The sequence below is a fragment of the Neocloeon triangulifer genome, unplaced genomic scaffold (genome assembly GCF_031216515.1).
Source record: "Neocloeon triangulifer isolate White Clay Creek 2 clone unplaced genomic scaffold, ASM3121651v1 ptg000011l, whole genome shotgun sequence".
Lineage (NCBI taxonomy): Eukaryota > Metazoa > Arthropoda > Insecta > Ephemeroptera > Baetidae > Neocloeon > Neocloeon triangulifer.
Window position 1 is genome coordinate 2,677,200 of NW_026775553.1, and position 24,929 is coordinate 2,702,128.

At 36.6% G+C, this 24,929-nt stretch overlaps 1 protein-coding gene across 2 annotated transcripts; it reads left to right on the forward strand.

The window, feature by feature from the left end:
* The first annotated feature begins 733 nt into the window (after window positions 1–733).
* LOC132195911 (all trans-polyprenyl-diphosphate synthase PDSS1) lies at window positions 734–24,879 on the forward strand. 2 transcript variants are annotated; one of them, XM_059618206.1, is made up of 9 exons: window positions 734–770; window positions 922–1,167; window positions 15,826–16,038; window positions 16,918–17,057; window positions 17,345–17,486; window positions 22,553–22,642; window positions 22,702–22,833; window positions 23,271–23,465; window positions 23,716–24,879. In XM_059618206.1, exons 2-9 carry the CDS (start codon window positions 997–999, stop codon window positions 23,935–23,937), a joined length of 1,305 nt encoding a protein of 434 aa, XP_059474189.1. In that variant the 5' UTR covers window positions 734–770; window positions 922–996; the 3' UTR covers window positions 23,938–24,879. The 2 variants fall into 2 exon arrangements, with proteins under 2 accessions (XP_059474189.1, XP_059474188.1); XM_059618205.1 differs by having other exon boundaries at window positions 764–867.
* The last annotated feature ends 50 nt before the right edge of the window (window positions 24,880–24,929 follow it).

The following is a 24,929-nucleotide window of genomic DNA, read 5'->3' on the forward strand; positions in this document are numbered from 1 at the left end:
GAAAAATTCTTATTAAAACTTGTAGAAAAATCATTTTTTTGCTACAACGCTATGAATAGCGTCCTTGAATTAAATTGGGTCACAGAGAAATAATGTATCTGATGGATCAATGATACAAAACAGTGCGATTGCATTAACTACACTATGATATTTTTAAGCGTTTTTTTACACACGCAAAGCCTCACAGGCCTTGGACTTTGACATTCAACCTGAGTCTAAAAATAAAGCCTACGAAAACTTTTAGCCCTAAAAAGCAAGAACGGAAATCATTTTTTTTATTAAAGATCAAAGCCCGACATGTTAATAAAAAAGATGGAAAAAATGCATAATTATTATTAATAAAGTGTTTTTGATTAATCAGGGAATTAATTTTAAAATGTTCAATAATTAAGTTTTTAAGAATAAATAAAATTAAAATAAATAACTAAAATATTAAAAGTTTGTAACTCGCGTGACAGGATATAAGCGGGTTGCATAAAATATTAATTTTATCATTGCGCGTTTAATTTCTTATATAAATATTTCATAAAAAAAATTATGTAATTTTTTTTGCATAAAGTCATTCAAAAGTTATAAATCTTTCTATTCCTCTCTTAAACATTACGAGAAAATGACCGAAAAAAATGTCAAATTACTTCAAAGTCTTTAATGCGCAATCCAAGATCGGATAATGGATTAAATAATTGTCTTGATTGGAGGAAAGCGCCTCTGCCGACTGAAAATTGAACTTTGACGGCGAACAGCTGGTCTCAGCGGCATGGTTCGAAAAGGTAAATGTCCTTCACCCTCTCCCAGTGGCCTAATTTCGGCAAAATTCGGCCGGCGGTTGCACCCTGAGCCCCGAGGGTGTCCGGGGGTGGGTTCGGGGTGCGATCGGAAGGGGTGGTGTGGGCAAAATCACTGATCGGGCGGGCGTTGCAGGTGGAGGCGCGGCGTGAGGCGGCCCCCTTTCTTCGGAGAGAGCTGCCCACCTTTTTGTACCTGGGCCCTGAGGCGATGTGCGTTCGGCTGCTTCAGAATGGAGCTGGCGGGCAGGCGATCATTGCAGTGCTGACTATGGCGTGCTTAGGGTCGGCGAGGCTGTGCGCCCGCCTTGGACACATTAGTGCGAGGAGAAAAACCCCTGGTGCCGTGGTGGACCCTCTCGTCAGGGCGGCCTTCTTCAAGGTAGGCAACCCCTCAATCTTATTTATTTTCCAATTCCTTTACTATTAAAATTTTCATTTATTAAAATTTTAGTGTGTGGAAAATTCTCAATGCTTGTTTTAAAAATAAATTTGTGACTGATGAAAGTATTAAATAAATTATGTAACCAAAGTACCAAAATTTGACAGAAGTTCTGACAACGTTATCTTAATTCATAAAATAATATAAGGAAAATTTTAAATTTTGTATATATTTTTTTCTTACATCTCATTTTAAATTTTATCAAGTTTAAATCATTTTTCGTTAGTGATTTTTTTTATTTTTTGCTCTTTTAAAGGTTTGGACTGAGCTCAATTTTTGAGACTAACTAAACAAATTAAATGTGTATTTATTCAAATAATTTTTCAAGCGGCGGTGCAAGCAACAGCTGTGTAGCGCGGCGAGAGAAGAAAGAGCGATTCTGGCCTAGATAGGCGCGCGCGAAACTTTTCAGAGAAACCTAATGCACATTCATATCTTTCTGCCGAGTGAAAATAGTGAAAGGGACGCGCGGAGATCGAGTAAGAGCCTGAAATCCGCCCAGCATCCGTGAGGGGCCGCGCCGGGCCCCTTCGAGGGCCTCGTTTGTTCGGACGTGGGACTTCCTCGGGGGTGTCGCGGAGAAAGTTTTGCAAAACCAACCGGACGTGCCAATTCGATCGACAAATCTTGGTGATTAACGAGCGGAAAATTAAATTTTGAGAAGAAAATTTGTGAAAAACGCTGAGAAATTATTATAACAGTGGTTTGATTCGTGACTGGACGGAGGAAACGCGTTTCTTTCTCTAGGATTTAATGATATGGTTAAGGATGATGAAAAGAAAGCTGTTTTCTTAAATATTTAAGCACACTTCTTTCCAAATATTTGCTGCGTGTTTGTTTATTGGTGCCAGATGAAGTCAGCTCGGACTTGAAATTTCAGTTCTAGGAAGGATAAAATTAAAGAAATTACATCGTAAAAAATATTTGCGCTCCAGGATTTTTAATAATGATTCATTCTATATTAATTTATGTGAAAAAAATTTGAATCACAATTATCAAAAGAAACGTTTTATACGGTTAAAAAAAATATAAAAAGCATCAAAATTTTAAACCACTCGCAAATGAAATGATTAAAAATCTAAAGTGGCCTTATTATTAATAAAAGTGATGAATGTTGAAAGTTGTGCAAATTTTTGTGAGTCACGCACCTGATTCTTCTCTCAGAAATTAAAAGTCTCCGCGTTTCCAGTTCAATGCCAGCCGCACAATGAAAAAAATAGCATCAATTGTAAATAAAAGACAATGGGCGACCGACCAAATTCGGGGTCCGGCTGCTGATCTAGGTTGTCTGTTGCTGGCGGCCCAAACGCGCGGTTTGTTTATTTATTTGTCACTGTGATGCAGCTGGGAAAAGAAAGATCATTGCGCGTATGTCTTCCTACACTTAAGTAAGTATTAAAATAATTGTTGGCGCAGAGATGCGCGTCACACGAGAGGATCCAGCAAGAACTTTCACTCAAAGCGCGGCGGCCACAATGACAATCAGGGAAAGTAAATAGCGGCGGTAAAACTGCGCGATTCAAAATCACCGCCGCACTCTTGGCGGCTGCTGCAGAGTAAATCCATAATCAGCTAATAATTATTGTCTAACGCGTGAAAAACACACACGCCGAGGGAAATCAAGAAACTCCGAGCCGGGGAAATCGCGCCCGATTGGAATTCCTCGCCAGCCATTACTCACAATCAAACCTGCGTGAGAGAAGGAAACGAGTTTTGTTATTTTCAAATGTTGGTCCTGGGAAAGAAAATCCAATTTTTTTCGACACGCAAGATAAATCCAGTTTAAAATAGTGTTCAAAGCTTTCCAATTCAATAATTAAAAGTTAATTTGGGAATAATAATTTCCATAAATTAACAAAGGTTTTTATCAAAAATGGCTATAATTTCTTCATAATTGAAAAGAATAACATTTTTTTCCCAATGAGTAAAGAAAATGAAAAGCTGAAAGCATCAATTACCAAATGAAAGGGGCAGATTTTTTATTTTCTCAGATTTACCAATAAAAATTTATTTCTTAAATTGAAAATTAGTTGAAATATTCCACAGTAAAATTAATTATATTAAATTTTAATACGTTAAATATAATTGGAAGAAAAACGTAAATTATAATTATTCATTTAAATATTTATTCCTTTTTTATTTAAAATTTGAATACTAGCAATTTTTTACTATTCCTCATGCTAACTTGAATTTTTTTTTTTTTATTGTTTTTGAAGTGCTATTTTTTCTGTCTTGTTCCATAACCTCGAACAAATTTAATGCCGTCGCGATACCATTCACATGCACAATGCAAACTAATATTGAGCTGCTCTCTCACAATGGGCTGCAACGTTTTCGCATCTCACTTCACTTTCTCCGCGCCGGAACAAACAACAATGCGTCTGCCAAGATAATCTGCAGAGTCAAGTGCAGCCCGCACGCAATTACGTCACGTAATTTGTCTCCGCAATTTTTTTTACCAAGTGATTCCTCTAATTGTTTCCGTCGTTCATTTAATTAACAGATGGAGAAGTCGCGTGCGGTTCCTGAAAATCGTCGGTTTGCCAGGAATTAGCGCGTTGACGGCCAGAGTCGTTGTCATAATTTGAGAAATTAATTATTTTTTGTTTTGCCGCTACCGAGAGAATATTATAACTGTTCGTCCTTGCTGTGTCGTTTTGAGCTGCAGGAATGTTGAGCGAGACTTTCTTTCTTCCGAAGTGGGACGCCGCCGATGATGCTCATTCAGCCGCGTTTCGGTGAAGCTCGTAACAATTGGTCACTCACTCAATAATAAGTTCACTGCCAAGGTGCTCTCGCGGCGGCCGACGAGGAGAAATTGCGCCGCATGCAAATCGCCACTTTATGCATTCCAACGCAATTTCTTTTTCGACGTGCGCTGGCATAAAATAATGCAAACTGCATTCTCACTTCAATCCAATTTTATGTATGTATAAAATAAAAACTGGGTTTAAATTGTCTTGAAACAAAGTTATAGAACAAAATTGGGCCACTGAATAAAATGTTCATGAAGAAAAATCTGGCTGAATCTGAAGAAAAGTTTTAGAATTTTATTACCGATTGAGATTGATTCAATCAAAACAGCTTTTAATCTTTTCATTAGTTTGAAAAAAATTGTAAACCATTATTTTGATCAACTTGCGATTTAAATTTTTGAACAAAGTTTCAAATAATGAAATAATTTGAAGATCTGTGCAGGTTTAAAAATTACAATTCAAGTTTAATAGTGATGCTTGTATAAAGATATTCAAGCTTCTGCCTCTTTATTTTTAACTATATGGGAAATGAATGATCAAAAATTGATGATCATCACGTGCACCCATGTGAAATTTCTCTCTCTAAAACCTCCTCAAAATGAAGGACAAATATTTGATAGTTTCCTGAGGAAAACAATGAAAATTAATAATGCCCCGTGGCATTTTAAGGTTGGCCGATAATTTATGCGAATTAATGGCAAATTCGTGTCTGCCATTTGAGAACAAGAAGCTCCTCTTCTTCCTACTCTGGCGCGTTCAAGGAAGCGAGATGTGCTCAATTGGCTTTGATGGGCAAACAGAAAACCACTCTTGCCTACTTTTGATTTCTTTTCGCCTGATGAAGTTTGCCATTAATCCCAAGACTCGAAGGTTACGCTGGCGATAATAAATTTTTTCTCACTCTTGTTCTCACCACCGTGTATTAATCTGCATCTTTATATTTTATTAGACAAAAAAGTGTAAACCACCAAGGCCGCACTTTGGCTCTTTTTTGCTCATTGCACACTTAATGAGAATTTTATAAATGGACCAATGTCGCAGAAGAGAAAAGAAACACGCGTTCTGACCACTTAATTTATGTAAGCAGCCCATTAAATCTCGGTGATGGAGGTCAGAGAAAGAATTGCTGGCATAATAAATCTGCTGGCGACGATTTTATACAAAATTTGATGGTGAAAAACCACACCTTGTACAAGCAACATTCTTAAAATTAATTTGCTTTTACAACTTAATAAGGCAAACATTTTGTCTATGTGTTCTTGAGATTTTATTTCGCTGTTTTCATAAAAATTCCTAATAATTAAGTAATTTTTATAAACAAGTTTGGAAGAAGCAATACAACTTTTGGTTTATAAAACTCTGTAAAGCATTTACTTGAAGATTTCCTAATAACTAATAATTTTCATCTTCCTTAAAAAAAGTTGTTTCCATTCCAAACTTATCTATCGTTGGCTTCTTCCCTCTCTCATTTACTCGATAATTCTAGACGCTGGACGGTTGACCTTTGAGGGAGCACGTGCGGCACGCAGGTTCATGAGAATCATTTTTCGTTGCCACCTGGGCTGAAATAATTTATGTCCGTCGGCGGATGGCAAATTTTAAACACACTTAAGAGTATGCTAAAGGTGGATCCTGTTTGGTGAAAAGGTCACGCAGGTTGCCTTTATCAAGGACTGAGGGGAATTTTAAGCCCAATCACCAATGTCAACATGGAAATAGATATATTACTCCCTTCCAGGTGCGGCAGAAGAAGAATCTCCGCTGATTTTAATGACGCGAAACATGAGCCGGTTGACCCTCAAATTAAGCTGATATATTTTTAATATATATTTCCAAAGTCTCCAGGAAACTTAGGGATTCATTTTCTAGCCCGCCCACTGGTTTTTATACCTGACCAGCGGCACGTACTTTTAGAGGAGGCCTGCAAAATTTTATTTTCTTACTTGTATATTCGTCTTTTGTTTGCCGGAGACAATGGACGTTGAGCAAAAGGAAAGAATTATGGAATTAAGTCGGTAGAAAGAGTGGAACCTGCAATTGCGCCAGTCATTTATCTGCATTTGGCCTTAAACAAACCTACGCCGACCGGTAATTTGCACAGGTTTTAATTTTTAAAGTTGTTTTCGAGAGCCATTGTCGTATTTACATTTGTACGTTTTTGGGGAATTCACGCTCCAGTGCCAAAGTCTGTGGCATTAAATTTGTCATTGTCCTCTGTAGTTCGCGTTGCATCAAGCGGCGCATTTGCATAAGAGTGACAATTTAATTATTGCGTCCTCTGACGTGTGCATCTTTGTTCCGAGTTTTTTGCCCGATGTTTTATTATTTTTTATAGACGTGTTTGCATAAATAAATAATAAACTTGTAGGAGTTAATGTCAAGTTCCTTGGCACAATGAGATAGTGCACACTCATACCACCATTATGTCATTCCGTATTCGCCGAGCACTCTGATATTTCAAGGATGCTAATCAACAATAAACGACACGAATCGCGGAAGCGGCGACGAGAATCACAAAATCAACCAACCTTCTTTTTGTATCTCAACTTGCCAACTCTGAAAAAAAATAAGAGGTAGACAGTGAAGATTCGGTGTGTAGTGATATCTACATTGTCACGTTGAAACGTTTTTAGACACTTGTAATTGAGTAATTGAATTCGTCAATTCATATTTCGATTTTTTAAAGAATAAGCAACTTTTACACTGTATAATTATTATTGTAAAAAATAAGAGTTTCTACGTTCAATGCAGAAAATTAAAATTGAATCAATCATGGTAGCCTTTTATTTACAGACAAATATTTCTTTGGTTGCATTGAAAATTAACTTTAAACATTGGGTTATTCTGATAAAAAATCCTGAATATGTCATTCAGAAGAATTAAACCAGCAAATGAGAGCAAATTTAAATTATCAGCGTTATGATGGGGCAAAAGCATTCATCATTAAAATCATATATTTCTCATAATTTTAATGCCACTAATTGCTAGTTTATTGTTGAAAATTTATATTGTTCTTAGGAAAATTCGAAACCTAAGCAAACTAAAAATGAAATTCTCTAAAATTTGTTAATTTTTTACCCAAAATTAAATTATAATAAATTTTTCAGTTCGATTTTTTGTTAAAATAACCGCACGGTGTTGTTGAAGTTTTAAATAAACTGAAAATAATGGTTTTTCCACCCTTTGACTTGCACCGTGCATCTCCCAATATTGATCAGGCGCGGCATTTGCGTTAGAAAAAAGCAAACAATGACGCCTGCATAGAAATCACTTCCCGAGATCGTGAGGTGTCATCTTACCACATGATTGTGTGAGTTGACAATGAACTTATAAGAAACATTTACGTATGCATAGGTGCAAATTACTTCTGTTGTCAGACGTACGTCACAAACCCATTTTCGTCTTATAGGTGCGAATTCTGCGTTTTGCAGTTTGCGTCAGAAGGATTCACACGAATTCCTATCGTCGACCTGGATCTCACGTGGAGAAATGTATGATCAGGAAACAAAAAGAGATAAACCGCGTGTAACAGCCATGCTAGTTGCGAAACTGCACAAAGAAATCCTTGACAGCGTTTAGCGCTTCATTCATTTTTCGCCACGCACGTTTGTTTGTTGTTGGGAAAGCTTCATTTTTGAGGTTGGCCGCTTCGGGGGGGAAAAAACGAATTTTCGACATATTTACGGCCTAATTATCCAGAGTTGAAATTGTTTTTATACAACTGGGCGCATCTCTTTAGTTGGCTAACAAAAAGACCGGCTAATAAATTTGAGAAAAATCTGAGGCAATTTGCGTCTAACAACGAAGGGGCCATTATTTTTGGTCGGCGATTCTTTTATGACCGCGCCGAGTTATTTATTGCCGATGGGATAGTCCAAGGCGAAGAGCGAAATGCAAATCACGCATGTCTAGTGCAGTCCTCATTGCGGAGCACTCACGCAGAATACTAAAAATTCGACTCAATCGCGGCCCCGCCGGTGCAAATAATTGGCACCTGTCACAATTTATCGCTTGAACTTGAACTGGAAATTGCTGCTCGCAAATAAATGAAAGTCGGCGATTGCGATTTGACGCTGATTGATAGTGGACAATGATTATTTTTTCATGCTTCCAGAGTGGATTCTTTTCTTAAATCATACTCTGATTTCAAGGGCGACAACATTTTTTTTCATCTGGTTTGTTCTTTTTGCTTATTTGCGTGCACGGATTGGGCGTGCCAAGGAAGCGGTCCGGGGGGAATTCTGCGATTCTTTTGATAGAGTGACTGGGCTGTTTTCGTATTGCAATCCGAGTTCTTCAATTTGGTGTTTAAGGGTTTTCACGCGGAAACATCATGTTGGATTTTACGTACCACTTTGCGAAATACTTGAGAGGGAATAATTTTCATGCCAATCTTTTCATTCCAAAGACTTTTTTGTTTTTTTTTATTTGTTAATTGCTAGAAATACGTTGTTTACATGCAATTTTTGAAAACAATTGTTGGCCAAAACGGCACCACCAACTAGCAAGATATTTGCTATAACTTCCGAGATCAAAAAGACACCATCTGCTTCATTGAGCCAAATAATTTTTTTTTAGGTTGTAATAAAATCAATTATCAATCTCAATATAAGAATCTACAATTTGTATAATAAAAATTTTTTCCTGTTGTTATTTAATTAGAATTTTTTTTGTTATTTGAATGTAGAAAGGGGCAAAAGCTTGGTGGTTACCTCACTGCGCAATCACTTCTTGTTCTCATTTCTGGTCCAATGTCACTTACTTAATTAAGAAACCACTGCATTACAAGTCTGGCTTTGTGTGAATTGCGGCAGTGCACGGTGATTTTTCACTTATTATTTGAGCGCAATTGCGCACTCCTCCATCTTTCTCAGCGGATTGAGTTGCACCTCGCGCGGCGGTGAAACACTTTATTTCCCAACGATTTTACTCTCATTCTCAATATCTCTTATAATTTCCAATCTGCAAAGAGGGCAGTAAAAAGCAGCCTTGCTCTTTCGCTCGGGATTCCCAAATGAAACCTTGAGATGTGTCCGAGGCAGAGTTTGCAACATCAGACAAGAGATTCTTGTTTTTAATGCCAATGCCCCCGCTGCGGGAGAGAAAAATCGGTTATGTAATAGAAAAAAAAACAGGTCTTCCTCTCTTCTCGAATTAATACCTTTAGCGCAAAATGAACCAACCGACCAACGTTTTGCGCCACGCGCACGCATTTCTCCGCGCCCATCGCTCGCATATTTGTTCCCGAGTTTTCTCCGCCGCGATTTACTGTTTGCAGACAGAAGCGCTCGCTAATTGCACCTTCAAGTGCGGTCAAGAATAATTTCTCCGCTGCTAATTGCTTTAACAACAATAATAATAATACAACAATTGAGTGCATACTTCACGCTCTGCTGAATTTCCAACTTGTCCTGCTTTCTTTTTGTGAAAATGAAAAGAAAACCAAAAACCTAAATAATGTCTTAATTTGGAAACATGAAATTGCCAAAAGATTGATAATAACGGATAATAATATCAGTTTCAAGTAAAATTTCTCGGATTAAAAATAGCAATTATTAAATATCATAAATTTTAAAATATTAATTAGTTGAATGCATTAAAAATTTTCATTGAAACTGTAAATTTGTAAACAAATATTCAACGTAAATTAATTCAAATAAGAATAATTAATTATACACAATTTCAGCATTTTTGATGATATTTTGTTCTTAAACCTATAAAAAAGTAAAATTGAATATTGAATGTCAATAAAATCGTGTAAAATCGAAAAAAAATTAATGACTTAACTTTATTGGTACACATTGATTTAGAAAAAAGTGCTAATTGAATGATAGCATATGTCTAAAGAGACTGGAAATGTGTGATTTAAGTGGAATTTCTCGAATTTTAAATAAAAAATATAAAACTATAAATTATTTAAATTCATTAAAAGAAAATAGAATCAAATTTGTCAAATTAAAGTAATTTAAAAAATGGAAATGAAGAGATTGGGCTTTTCCTTGTTGCAGAAAAATTGTTTTTTCTGCAACGATCTCTTCATTTCCATGATCATCTCCTCGAGTGTCAACTTCTTCAAACAAATTTAAAAAATAGCATTATTGATGATTTTTTGTTTTGTTTTACAAAAAAAGGAAATTTAACATGTTAATTAATTAAACCAAAAACTGATGTAAATTTATTGCTAAAAAATGATTTGGAAAAATAAAAAGGCCTATAGAATGATAAAAATTCTTCTAAAGTGACATTCACTTAGGACATATGTGATTTAAGTGCTATTTTTTTCCAGTTTAAGATCAATCTAGAAATATCAAATATTCACAATATCAAAGTCAAAATCTTACAAAAATTCATAAAATCAGAAAATTTGAATCAACTTTTTCAATAGGTATGAATATCTATGAAGAAATTTATGAACCATTTTTTAGGAAATGTTTTTATGGTTTTTATTGATAATTAAAATTGATTTCTTGACTGAAATTGTTATTCTTCTGATTGTGAGTATAAAATTACTCCAAACGAATTGTTCCCCTTGAAGACAATTAATTGAAACCATTTTTTAAAGTCAGTGGAATTGGAAGACTTTGATTTCCAAAGATTCCATGTCCGCATTTTCCGTTTCGAGCTGCTCTTCTTTTTCCTTTTTCTATTTTTGGTCATCCTGATTGGCCGCGAGTCAAAGCACGTCGCGCAGGTCGCCGACTTCCTTCGAGCGGCCTCGTTCAATTGTCTCACTCGGTCACCCGGCCACGCGACGCACGCGGCAAAAGTTTTTCCTCGCGATTCATATGTGATATGTGGCGTATGCAAAAATTCGCCGCGCCGATTGCGTAAAGGAGAAATTATTATGGAGCTATCTGTTTTATCCCCGCCGCCAGATTTCACTCGAGAAGAGAAAGAAACTCGCTCCTAATTTGTGCGCGCGCGAGTTATGTCACATGGGCGGTCCATCCTGAGCTGGGAAAAAAATTATAAGACAAAATTTCTTCTCACTTTCGATTAGCAATAATACCTGCGACCTTTGTGACGAAAAATCTGTTTAACAAATAATGGAGAAAAGTGCGCGTTACATTCGGAGAAAGGAGAATATTAAATTTGGCGAATTACGCGTGTGGAAAGACTTGATTAAGAGAGGTTGTCTGCTGCAATATGAAGTCATAAAAATTCTGAACCGGTAACACGAATAATTTGACCCAATTGAAACTTGTAAATTGATCAAGTCGGTATTTTGCCTCCGAAATTGTTCTAGTTTCCGGATAGAAAAATCTATCAATCAATCAATTTGTGAAATCATTATGAATTGGAGAGTGATTCAGAGCTGTTGATCATTTGTCAGAAGACGCGTGTTCCCTTTTTGAGCGGAATCACGATGATGGTCCAGAAGCGCGAGCCGGAGACAGGTGCGTCGTCGGCTGCAGGTTTCCGACTTGGTGACTTTCACTGGCGGCCAACCATCTCGCAAACACACCCAACATACACTCACTCATCCTGCGACTCGGAATGCAAACACGCACAATGCCCAGAAATTCACTTTCTATCTACATATCCGTGAGCACCGCAATAATTCACGCACCCAACTGAATCAATTTTATATTCCACATAATTAGAGGCAATAAAATTTAATGCCTAAGTTGCTTCATCATTGCCGAAATTCTTTCTGCAGACGAGAACACAAGTCTGATTTGATAAGTTTGATTCAGAAGAAATGCCGCGGAATGAAGCTTTGCTTAATGGTTTGTATTTACCTTTAAGGAGAGAAATCTGCGGCTTGCCAATTTTGAAAGAGAATATTACTGTATTTTTTCATTGAAACAAAAACCAATTAACGTTTGGCGTGGGTTTACGAAAGGTGTAATTAAACTTGGTAATTGAACGGCAAGAAATTGGCAATTTTTAATTCAATTTTATCGTCAAAAGGTAACAATTTAATTTCGCGCTCGAAGTATTCATTCCCGCCTTTTTCATCAATGCCAAACAAATAGATATTATAAAAAAAATTACATTCTTTTTTTAATTAAAAAAAAGGAATAATTGTAATGCTTAAAGTAAAAAAAAAAAAAAAAACAGTATAAATTTTAATCTAAAATGTCCAATCATCAATCCTTGTCCCATATTGGGTGGGTCTGAATATGAGAGAATCGATTCTTGCAGCGATTCTCGAGAAGTGATTCTCGCGCAAGGATTCTCAAGGAACGATTCTGTGGTGGTTTTCCAATGGCAGAAACGTTCCTCGAGAATCGTTGCGTGAGAATCACTTCTCGAGAATCGCTGCAAGAATCGATTCTCTTGTGTTTGGACCCACCCATCATCTTGTAGTGCAGACAGGTACGTCAAAATGTGTTGGAATGTGTACAAATTGAAGAGAACCGTGTATATATTATGCTTCACGTGCCACTGGTCACGGACGCGGTGCATAATTTTGGCTCCAAATTTGCCTGCGCAACTGCTGCCAACAGAATAATGTGGCGTATGACGTGAATAATTCAACGCGATCCTTGAGACATCCTGCTGCTGCCCACTTATATTCGCAGCCGCCGAAGCGAAATGCGAAATATTTACTCTTCGCCATTCCTGCACTTTCTAATCCGCCGAGAGCCCTTAGCATCTCTGCATCATCGCTATTAATTGTTAGTTAATCCTCTTTAATTGCGCCTCACGACAAATCGATGTGCATGAAAGAGAAATCTATTTCGTTTCCAGTGGGAACTGGACCTCAATAATTTCGCTTTGGAAAACGTGTTTCTCGCTCGAGGTTAGCCTTTTGCGCCGGGCTGTGAGAAAATGCCAAAAGTTTGAGCAACGAGCATAAAGTAATTATCAGAAAAAAATTATTATTTTTAACCTTTAAAATAATATTTGCTTTTTTCTGTTGTAAAAAATCAATCTTTGGTGGTTGTTGCAAAATGATTTGCGTGCGATTCGGTTTGAGTTGCAATAATTATTATTCAATTATATTTGGCCACTTTCGGCACGCCCTGAGAGCTGACCAACTTGACCTCATTATCGTGGAAACGCAGCCAGGCGATCTGGGTGCATTCGGAGCGGCATTGGCAGTGAAGCTGCTCATAAATAAATACAACAAATTCGTGTGTATGTGCGTGGAGGATGAAGGACGGAGAAAATGAGACTCTGCGCGAGTTAGAAAGTTTGTGCTGAAACGGCTCGGATTACAAGATTCTAACGTTTAACCCCAGGGCCTTGATCGCGCGCGCACTTCCTTGTAAAGCCGCCGGATTAATCTGAATTTTTCCAGCGATTCGAGCACACACGTGTTGAAACAATTTATAGACAGGCTAGTCATTAGGACCAGACCAGTTTTAGCACATAAATTGAATTTAATTATGGCCTGGAATATTTAAAGATCATAAAAAGTAAATCAACACGATTTAAAAAAATAAACTCTTAAAACACAAATGCAAATGTTTATCATTTTTTTCCATTATGTTTATCTTATTGTTAGTATTATTCCTATAATTGGAAATCTTGTGATTCCAGAAATGCATGCTTTTTTGCAAAAAAAAAAAAAAAAAAAAAAAAAAAAAAAAAAAATGAGGCTCACTGCGGTGGATGGGGTCTTTTCGATCTCGGAAGTTTTAGAAAAATTCTTGCTAGTTGGTGATGCCGTTTTGTCCAACAATTTTTTAAAAATCAATTGTTTTCAAAAATTTAATGTAAACAATTTGGACAAATAAACAACTAATAATAATAAAAATAACTCAAGAATTCCCCTTATAATCCTATGAATCATCAATAATTATTATAGTAAATAAATTTTATTCCATTTTTAACTAAAGTTAATCTTCTTGAATTTGTTTTGCCGTATTTTCTTATTTTAAAACTTTTATATCAAAAAGTGTTTATAATTTCTTCACTTCATTAAAATTGTTCAACGATTACAATTAGAAAAGCCCTTTCCAAATTAATCTCCAAGGTTGAAATCAGAATTACAAAATTGCTGTCAATCAACTGTCATATAAAATCGGTTACTCAACTCTTTTACCAACTTAAGAAAACAGAAAACAAGGAAGGAAGAAAGAAAGGTGAAATGACAGGCGCGTCTCGCCGAGAAAAATGCGTGAGAAAGGAATTCAAGGCCCTCTTCTCTCGGATCTCCTAGAGAAGTAGTTGGTCTTCTTCTTTCTTCTCCACCATCTTTCTTTTGCTTCCTTACTTCTCTGGATGCAGAGAGGGGACTTTCTCTGTCTCTCTCGCGCGCCGTTGATTAGCAGTAAAGGGTAACCCACTTTGAGCACTCTGGGCCCAAACCTTCGATGTTAAAAACCTAATTGACGCACCACACCAGTCAGGTGCATCTCTCGGCCGCAAGAATGCGCAGTGAAAGTCCCCATCTCGGAGCTAATTACCACTTTTAATTGTTACATCCTCTCAAAGATCTAATCTCGGCCTAGCCCTGCGGACGAAAAGGAAAATAGACCGAGAAATTTCATAGTTTCTTTTCAGGGTGGGGCGCAAATTAATTCGCATAAAATTCTGATCAGGGATTTGCGACCTCCTTATAAAAATTGACATAAAAAATTTCACCAATCGCTTCGGGCTGATGTAGGAGGTGCAGTTTTTCAAAAAAATACATTACCATAACTCACAGGCAGCATAAATTTCGGTGTCGGCTAAGATTAGAAACAAATTCTGCACTCGCCTACCTTAACACCATTACATTATACCGCCTCAGTCCATTTATTCTCGCCGCTTTCATTTCTTATTCATGCAACATCTGCACGTTTTACCTCTTTTTTCTGTGAACAAATTGCAGTCTGTCGTGGACAGATGGCCTCCAATTACAATTGGCATGACAAAAGTGCCAAAAGCAACAAGTGAAGTGTTCTTGGCGAGACAGGCTTAAAGGCTTCATTTCTCAAATAAATCAGAAACATTGTGAAATATTGTAGGAATCATTTGTGCATTCAAAGCTTTGTTTATTAAAAAATTAATGGAATTAGAGAATTTGGCACAAATAAAAAAGTTAGGCGCTCACCTTGACAGCAAAAAACGTTTGCCAACTCGCCTCCGACTTTTGACCTCCGCCTTTTTATTTCTGATTTGAATAATGAAAAGCGCTCGCGAAACTGCGAGCATTGTTGTGCGTGCAAATGCATTCCCGCGCGCGGGGCAAACCTGTTTTGCAAAATGCTCACGCATTGCCAGCTGCATTATCTAGATTAATGAGGCAATAAAAAGTGGCTTTTGTGTAGTTAGCGCCGCTCTATTATTCCCGCCGTCGTTCATTCATGTCGCGCGCGCGCGCCACTCGCTCATTCATTACTATTATTTTAATGAGATCGAGATTCGCACACGTATTTAATTTCCTAATTAGCCATCAGATAAGAAATAAAATTTGAAATTCATTTCAGTTTGACTCATAATTTATGAGCATTTTTATACTCGTCTTTTTTTCGCATTTTCTTGTTCCGTGATTCTGTTGAATTGCAAATTGGACGATTCGCCTAGCAGGTTGATACATGAAATCGTATGAATAATGAAAAATGGTTAAAATTTATAAAATTATCGCAGCTAGTGATTAAAAAGTAAAAACATCCGCTCCGGAAATGAACGATCGTATAGTAAAAATTTCAACCTCTTACATAACTTGCCAAATCCCTCATATATAATAAATAATTAAAAATGATTTGTTTCATTTGAAAAGAAATTTCCAATCAAATTGTCTGGAAGAATTTAGAATTTAAAAAGAATGAAACAAATTCAAAGAAAAAATTATTTATACCACTGTGCAGCACATTCTTTTCTATTATTAAATTTAATGATGAAGAATCTTTTGAATAATATTTTGAAAACCAAGTCTAATTGTTGATTGCCCGTTTGTTTGCAGACACAAGCATGTAGCAATAGTTCATCGACGTCGGCGGCGGCGCCGTTGGTGCCGTCGGCCTCCAGCATACAGCAGAGCTACACGGCCAAGAGGGCCCTGGGCACCATGCACACCCAGCACCCTGGCTCCCTGCCCCGCGAGGACCACACCCCCGTCGACCCCTACCGCCTTCTGGAGGATGACCTCAAGGAGGTCTACGCCGACATGCGGCAGGTCAGTACAATTTTCACAAGAAGAACATCAGTGGACATTTCATGAATGCAAAAGAGGTTTTTTTCCTATTTTTCCATTTTTTTTTATAAATCTGTCTTATTTAAACAGAGTTTGAATGTTTTTTTAAACTATTTATTTTATTCCTTGGAAATGTCAAACAACAATAGATCTTTTTTTCTAAATAATAATAATTGTCATGAAATCTGAGAAAATAAAGGGAGGAGGAATATAATAGTAAAAAAATTTATAATTCTATTTGTTCCAACGATACAAATTGAATTATTAGAAAAGGGGGTTGTAGTAAACAGATATTGCATGGAAATTTTTCAATTAACAAAAAATTCGGTAAACACTAAATAGTTAATTAGTTCTGACTGCATATATTTTAAAATTTTTACTAGCTAAAGAGCGTAAAATTTATACAAATTACAAAATCTTCTTGTTTCCGGTCAACGAGCAGATTAATGAGGCACTTGATCGAATTAGGCGGTGATAATTTTGGCCCAGTAATTGATCCCTCCTTCCTGAATTAATATTTTTGTCTGCTGCGGTCGGTTCAGCGGAGCATGTTTTTAAAAAGAGGCCTGCGCACTTATGTAATTAGACGAAAGCGAGGCCGGCTGGGGGAATCGAAACAGGATCCTTAGTGTGCTGATGATGATTGGCCTTATGTTTCAATCGTGATTTCACTTTATTAAAGACTCGTATTCCACCGTTTTACTCTCGGGTGAAAGTTTGATGAGGAGAAAAATAAAGGGCGCAATTATCAGCACACGCGCTTGTTGGTTTTCGTCTAATTAGCGCACTTGCGATTAATAATTTAGGATTTGTTCATTCAGAGGTTGTGAAAAAGTTCAACTTTATTTTCTGTGGTTGCAGGAGCTCATCATAAACACAAATCAAAAGTTACTCCAGACCATTTCCACATATTATTTCGACGGGCAGGGCAAGGCGTTTAGGCCGATGCTGAACATCCTCATGGCCAGAGCAGTCAATTGTCACTTGGACGTTCACAATGGGTAAGTTGAAAATAATTAACCACTAGTTACAGGGAAAAAATAAATTTTTCAATTAAAATTAATTGAAAAAAAACTTTGAACAGTTTGAAAAGCACAATAAGAGCAAAAATATGAATAATTTTACTGAAAAGATTACAATAAATTATTGTGTCAAATTTACATTTCTTTTTTATATTAAATTAATTTTCATTATTTCAATTGTGTTTATTTTACAACAATTGAATTAGATCAAATGAATAGTTTTTTGTTCACAAATTTCAATATTTTAAGCTGACGAAATTTTGCAGAAAACTTCTACCAGCACAAAGAAGTGTTGCAATGATTGCTGAGATGATCCACACAGCCTCTCTGGTGCACGACGATGTGATAGACCAGGCCGACATGCGGCGAGGCAAGCCCAGCGCCCCCGCGCTCTGGGACCACAAGAAGGTAGGCGGAGCAATTCTCCAATTTGAAACTTTTACTTGAATCAAGTCGCACCGGCTCAACTGGTCCGCAGTTTTATTGCGGGCGCCGCTAATTGCGCCACACTTCATTTGCTCAGCTGGCCAACGAGCCGTTTACATCCTAATTCAGAGGAAAAAATAAAATCTCTCCCTCCTACGATGATGCAACGTCCGCCTTCAGAGATAAAGAGTAAAGAGCGAGTCAAGGACGCGCCTCGGGCGATTTTCATCCCCTTAGGAATTTGTTCAGCGGCCACAAAAGAACCCTTTCTTAGGCCTTTTTTACCTGTTGATCATTTTTGTGTTCAATAACAGGTTTAAACGTTTTTTATACCTAAAGTTGATTGAAGAAACAGCTATGAATATAGATACTGTTAAAATGAATTACAAAAGTTTATTTTTATTTTAGTATTTTAAAAATTAAACATTGAAATTTACCAATAAATAAATATTATATTTTTAATGTTGACATTGAAATGAAGTTTTAGAATTTTATCTTATTTTACACAGTTTGCCTAGAAAAAACTTTTTCAAATCAATCATGACTAATTTCCAAGAAAGAATTACTTGTAAAAATATAAATTTAAGTCATTTTATTTATTTTCCTCAAAGTTTCACAATTGAACAATTCGCTTTCAATTGAGCGTAAACCACAGAGAAAGGAAACAACCCAGACAAATGAATTTATTTTTGACAATTGTCATTCATGCTCGGTGCGCTAATGCGGCCTGAACAATGCTGGGCCAATTTTGCCGAACAAGGAAAGTAGTGTCCCAAGCGACCTCCAAGGCGAGCGGTTGGAGCGTAAAAACTTGCAATTATTGAAAAAGTAAAAACAAATATGCAATCAGGCTCGTTAATAACTAATTTGCCGCTTAAAAATTGTAGTAAAGGGTGCTTAAGTATAGCCGTTTTACCGCGATTATGAAAGTAAAAGTTGTCTCAATTCGGTGCGAGACTGCAGACTGTGTAACAACGATTTTGTTGTGTTATGCGGTGCATTCACTCTGTGCTGACAATTCGCGAAAGTGCAACGTCACACTCAAGCCAATCAATTCAAAGGTTGTCAAAAGGTGATAACATTGCCCAGCGGATAATTTGAATTAAATTAATACCTGAAAATTAAAATTTATATTTTGACAATTTAAATTAATTATTATTGAAAATAAATAAAGATATTTTTCAAACGTTTATTTTTTTTGCTTAAAAATAATCTTGAAAGTTGCTGCCATAAATGTGAATAAAAAAGGGAGAAGAGATTTTTTTTACAACTTTAAATGCATTTATTGAGAATCGATCAAGCAACAATTTCTTTCCTCCTCTAAAAGTGGCACACAATGCAAGCCCATCAGAAACAAAGTTCAACCGCAAAGCGGCAAACAGTTTTTAACAGAAATCGATTTTAAAAAAAAAACATTTACCCTTTTTAGATTATTATTTCTGATTGTTGCCAGATTTATAACTTTCTCTGTGCGATGCACCTCAACAATGAGGCAACAATTGCGAATCATCAATGGAAGCGTGCGTGCTGTTTGTTTCTGTGGCTCGATTTGCATGAGAAGCCCTTTCACTTTTTGTCAATTTCGCTTCTTTTTCGACGAAAGCGTATTTTTTTCCTTCGGTCGGCCTGATTAGAAAATTTATCAAAGGTCTGCGTGAGAGATGCATCTCTCGGACGCAGGTATGCAGGTAGCTGGCTCGATCCGCTCCCCCCTTTTGACTATTATGGTCCCTTAGGCGGGGAAATGCAGTCTAGCTCTCGGATGCTGCGCCTCGATGATGCACGACCAGACGCATTTCTTAACAGACAAAAAAAGTACCGCTTTTTATAGAGCCCAATTGAGAATCAGGGACACTGTCGGCTTTTGTTAATGTGTATTATTAATGGCTCGATTCATCATCTATTTGAAGGCAGATGAAAAAAGGGAACTATTAAAATACAAAATACGTAAAAAAATCAAATCGTCAAATCTTAAATCAGTAATGGATTTAAAAAAAATAAAAATAATATTTTTTCTAGAATTAAACATACATTTGTGGCCTTGTTATAAAGAACGCTCGATTCCCATTTTATTTATTTAATTTTTTTATCTTTTATGTCTCTAATTTCCTGTTCCTTTTATTCCTTTGTTACATTTTGCCACTCTCTATTTCCGTGTTTTTATTTTTTATTTTTATTTTTTAAGCGTTTTTCGCTTCAATTCAGTTTGTAATTGTGACCTCGAGCTGTTATTTCTTTTAACGTCTCCGCTTTGTACTTCATAAAATTGCAAACGAAGATTGCATCAAGACCTTGGAGACAAAAATCGCGTTGAAAATTTTAATTGCATACACAATTGGGAGGGACCACCTTGAGTTATTTCGTGGAAACGGCAGGGAATTGATGCAAATCGACTGATCAAATGTGGACCAGCGATAATTTTGGACTCACTCGCCACGATATGTGTGAAAGTTTTTTCTCCGACAGGAAAGTTCTCACTCAAGTCAGATGCCCGAGGAGACTTTTGATGTGCTCAGAAACGCGTGTTTAAATATTCAAATCCATGAAACCGAGAGTGAACCAAATGGAATCTATAAAGATTAGAATTGTTTGATTTTAAACAAGACCAAAGTGCATCCTTGAACTTGTGCTCTCTCTTTAATCGTGTTTTACGCCTCAGGACGCACTGTAAGTATAAAAATAAGAGACTCTTCACGGAAAAACGTGGAATTATGTTCCAAACGTGGAAATTATAGAGATACACACACAAATTGCACAATCGAGTCCTTCTTCAACTTTAAAAAAAAAACTGCGTCAAATCCAACACCTGCCCTTGTGCCGATTTTTTTTAATATTTCCAAGTGTCACAAATGCGTCTGGAGTGAAATGGAGCGTGACTTGAAAGTGAAAATATTCTTATTAATTATTTTAGCCTGATTTCCCTTTGGTTCCTTGAGTGCACTACTTATAATCAAAAATAAAATGAGAATTTTATGTTTTTTTTTCTTAATATAAAATGAATGCAATTTTTCTTCAATTTTAATTATGTAGAAAATAAAACTACCTGGTTTCAGTAAAGTTTAAAGAGTAGAACTCGATTGTAAATTAAATACTTTTGAGATTTCCAATCAGATGAAAAAAAATTACAAACGAGAATTTTTTTAATTTTTAATTGGCTGGGAAAATCAGCATTACTCTCCCTTCCATTAAATTGACAAACCGAATTCCAGACTAGATTTTTTTTTATTATTGCAACGTCACCAAACCTGATCTGAGGTACTTTAGATTTGCAACATTCGCCGCAAAGTACGTGCGTTTTGTTGTCATGCAAATTCCGCCCGCTGACCCAATTGACTCGACGCGCCCAATTTGTCTGCTGCCATCAATTAAGTAATAATCTAAATCTTAAGGTAATCAAGGTGCAATACGCACCTTGATGGTACAAAAAAACTGCATTTTATAGAGCAAGGAAAACCGGTCGGATTTTTCTTGCAGTGTGAAAGTGAATTTAAAATTTTGGTAAAATTCTGCACTTTTATTTTTGGATGAGCACATTTTAATTATGCATCGGTCCACTTTGGGGGGCGATTGCATCACGTGCTGCCTGCATGTGTGCGGTAAATATTGGCACACAGCTATAGGTGTGGACTGGCCGCGGGCGAGCACCTCATTCATTCAAAAATCACACTCCGCTCGCTCTTTTCCAGCAGCAGACCAGAATGGGTCAATCGGCGGAGAAAACTCGCTCCAAATGTCTTCTCCGCTCGCTGTTTGCCTTAGGAATTTGCACAACTTGACCCACAGACGGGCTGTTTGTGAATGGCACACACTCATCTATCTTTAGTTTACAAAATACTGTCATTCAACCCAACCTTAAAAAACATTTTAATATATTCCTCGGAGACGGAAACAGAAACTTTTTTGTAGTGATCGATGGATAAAAAATCAATATATATTTAATTGACAAAGAAAGTTTTTTATGACATTCCTTAATGGTGAGGTGCGTGGATCCAGAGGTCAAAGGGCCCTATTATTTTGTACCACTCTCGCAAATGGCTAATGGAGGGGTCACAAAACGATGGATCTTCCGCAAAATGGGTCAAGTAGATTCACAACTTTTACCATCTCATGCCTTTTTATATTTTTTGGCAAATGAGAGATTCAAATCATTATTGCACCAAAATAGGGAAAGTTGTGGATTATTTACTGAAAATGAACAAAATAATTTAGAAAATTTATTAACTTTTAAGCGTCCCCTGTTTTAATTGAAATAAAAATGTTTCTTCGTTTGTTCGACGTATTTTTTTAATCCCGTTAAAACCAGCCATAAAATCTGTCTGATCTCGTAATTAGCCAAAAATCAGAGTTAAAAACCAAATTAACCGTTTTCAACGGTGGCACACTTGCGGCTTTCTACATTGCGCGTTTCCCCGAAGCTTGCAACCAGCAACTCGAAAGATACAATGGCCGATTGCAATATGTTGTTATAAAACTAGAGTGATTGGCTTGCTCTCAAAAAGAGCTTCGTCTGCTCCCATTTCCGTCAAAATTAAGAATTCTCGGTACCTCCACTCAGAAACTGTTTTACCATAATAAATTTGAGCAGGTTCTTTTAATTTCGCATTAGAAAATCACTTAAATCAAGCCGATTTAAAACATAAAAATTTTTACTGAAATTTGTTGAGGCCAACAATGTATACATAAAAAATTGACCGCAACTGCGTGTTATGGAAAAGTATGCACTTGTGAGTGACCTCATAGAATTTTTTTGTCTCACCGGCGGCTCTCTTTGTTTCTTTGTCTCTGATCCTCCCATCAGCCTTCAAAGCAGAGCCCAAATCCTTTGTCTCTGCTCCATTCTACGGGATTCCCTTTTGCAAGTCATCGAAGGACTATAACACCCAAAGGTTTTAATATATTATTGTCTAATCCAACGCCCAATAAAGATTTGTTGTCAACAACATGACAAAAGAAATTACTTAGCGAGCCTTGACCCGAGTTTAAAAGAGTTAACTAAAAATTCACGTGCACACCTGACCTGACCTTTCATTTTTTATGGTTGCTCACAGGTGACGATCGCTGGAGACTTTATTTTGTCCGTGGCCTCCCAGATGATCGCCCGTCTCAGAAACCCAGATGTTACCCAAGTCCTCAGTATGGTAAGTCGTGAAATGACGTTCATCTTGAATGGAAATTATTTTCTCTAATAAAATTTTAGGTGCTCACTGACCTCGTGCAGGGCGAGTTTATGCAGTTGGGCTCAAAGGAGACTGAGAATGAGAGGTTCGCCCACTACCTCACCAAGACCTACCGCAAAACGGCCAGTCTGACCGCCAACTCACTGAAAGCTGTAAGCTTCTTTACCAAAATCCAAAATGTTTTCGCCTCTACATTTACATGACTGATCCTATTATCAAAAAATCTCTTCACACCAATGTACGGACTTTTTGATGGAATTAACAAAACATTATTTTTTAGAGATTGAATTAAAATGTTAATCTAACTTCAAATTGTAGGAAAATTTAGGGATAATTAAACAAGTAAAGCAGTTGTATAATGTTTTACCAATGAAGCTGCAAAATATTTAAGAAATAACATATTTAACATTTTAAGAAGAAATTAAAAATTCTAATTAATAATAATAAAAAACCTGCAATTTTGGTCATAAATAAGTATGTTTTTAAATTATTCTGAAATATGATTTGAATTTTGTATAAATATTTATGACTGCATTAGTTTTTGAAACATATTTAATAAACGTAAATTAAACCAAATCAAATTTCTCAGGTTGTGATGCTCGCCGGTGGTGACGAGTCCATCTCAGATGTCGCCTTTCAGTACGGCAGAAACGTTGGGTTGGCGTTCCAGCTTGTGGACGACTTAATCGACTTCATCAGTAACACAGAAACCCTCGGCAAACCTGCCATGAACGACCTCAAGGCAGGCTTGGCCACTGCACCCGTCCTCTTTGCTTGTGAAAAGGTAAACTCAAAATTTATTCAATTAATTAATTAAAAGTGAATTCAAATTAAATTAAAGCTCGGCAATGGAACCCAATTTTTAGGAAAATACGTTGTAATTAATTATTTCATTAAATATTATTTATTTATAATGAATGTTTCATTAATAGTCCGTCAATTAGAAGGGAAAATGTGATATTTTTTAGAGAATTAAGAAACAGATTAAATTTATTTGTATTTGAAAATATTAATTTAACTTAAATCTTTCTCAGTACCCCGAGTTGAACCCGATGATCATGCGCCGCTTCGAGGAGCCTGGAGATGCGGAAAGGGCCTTCGAACTGGTGCACAAGTCCAACGGCCTGGAGCAGACGCGCTTCCTGGCGCGCAAGTACAACATGGAAGCGACCCGACTGGCTAATTCGCTGGCCGAATCGCCATTCCAGAAGGCGTTGGTCACCGCCGCGGACATCATCATCAATAGGATGAAGTAGAGCCCTCTTAAGTTATGCAGAATCTTTTTTTTTTATTAATATATTAATAATAAAAGCAGAGAGATTCGCCTCAGTTGTGTGAGATGAATTCGATGAAAATATATTATATGATTGGGTTGAGTGCGCGGGAAAGAACGAATTAGTGTGATGGTAGGTCACATGCGCTGAGCGGGGCGCCTTGTACATAATTATGCAACCCTCAGGGTCCCCATGCCCCGGCAGCAGCCTAGCAATATTGTATTTTATCCCAAAGTCTGTTAATTAATATTTTTTTAGCCCTAATGATGATACGATGTGCTCACTTAGTGTTAGACAAAAAAATAAGAAGATATTTGTGCCAGGCTGGTGGGAAATTTTGTGTGATCAACCTCAAGTGTGCAACTTTGAGTATAATTTTGGCATAAGTAGCAACATCAGCCTAGCGATTTATATGATACTTAAATTGATTCGGCCAGGGAATTTGAATTCCCTTGAAAACTTTTTTTTTCTGTACAGTACTTAACCACCAGTGACCACCAGGATGTAAATAGTACTCCCAGTTGTTGACTATGAACGATTTTATCACTGCTGTTATATGCTGTTATGTTATTTTATTCTGTTAAGCCCCCCAAACAACTATATAAGCAATAATGCTGAAATTAGCCGCAACGGAGAATTTCTTTGTAAATGCTCTCTGTTCTGTTTTTAAGAATTTACCTATATATCAAAAGTCAGTTGAAGTGCAATCACCGAAGAGACGCGCACATACACACACACATGGTTAATATTTGTTTGGTGAAGGAAAATAAGGCAATTATAACATGAATATGGTGGTTATTAAAATGATCACGCCCATTATATATCTTATTTTATTGTGTATCTTAATTTTATTCTAAATAGGACAACATCATTACAATGTGTAGAGGGTAACTTTTCTAATAAAATGTATCCACAAATTCAAAATTCCTGCGTTTTATTTCATTAGAAAAAAATCAATTGTTGCAACAATGTTA

Bases quoted from the DNA above. Each gene is read 5' to 3' on its own strand.
- LOC132195911 (XM_059618206.1), top strand. From the start codon at position 997: ATGTGCGTTCGGCTGCTTCAGAATGGAGCTGGCGGGCAGGCGATCATT. The intron at 1,168-15,825 runs GTAGGCAACCCC...GTTTGTTTGCAG, and splicing joins TCAGGGCGGCCTTCTTCAAG to ACACAAGCATGTAGCAATAG. The intron at 17,487-22,552 runs GTAGGCGGAGCA...GGTTGCTCACAG, and splicing joins CGCTCTGGGACCACAAGAAG to GTGACGATCGCTGGAGACTT.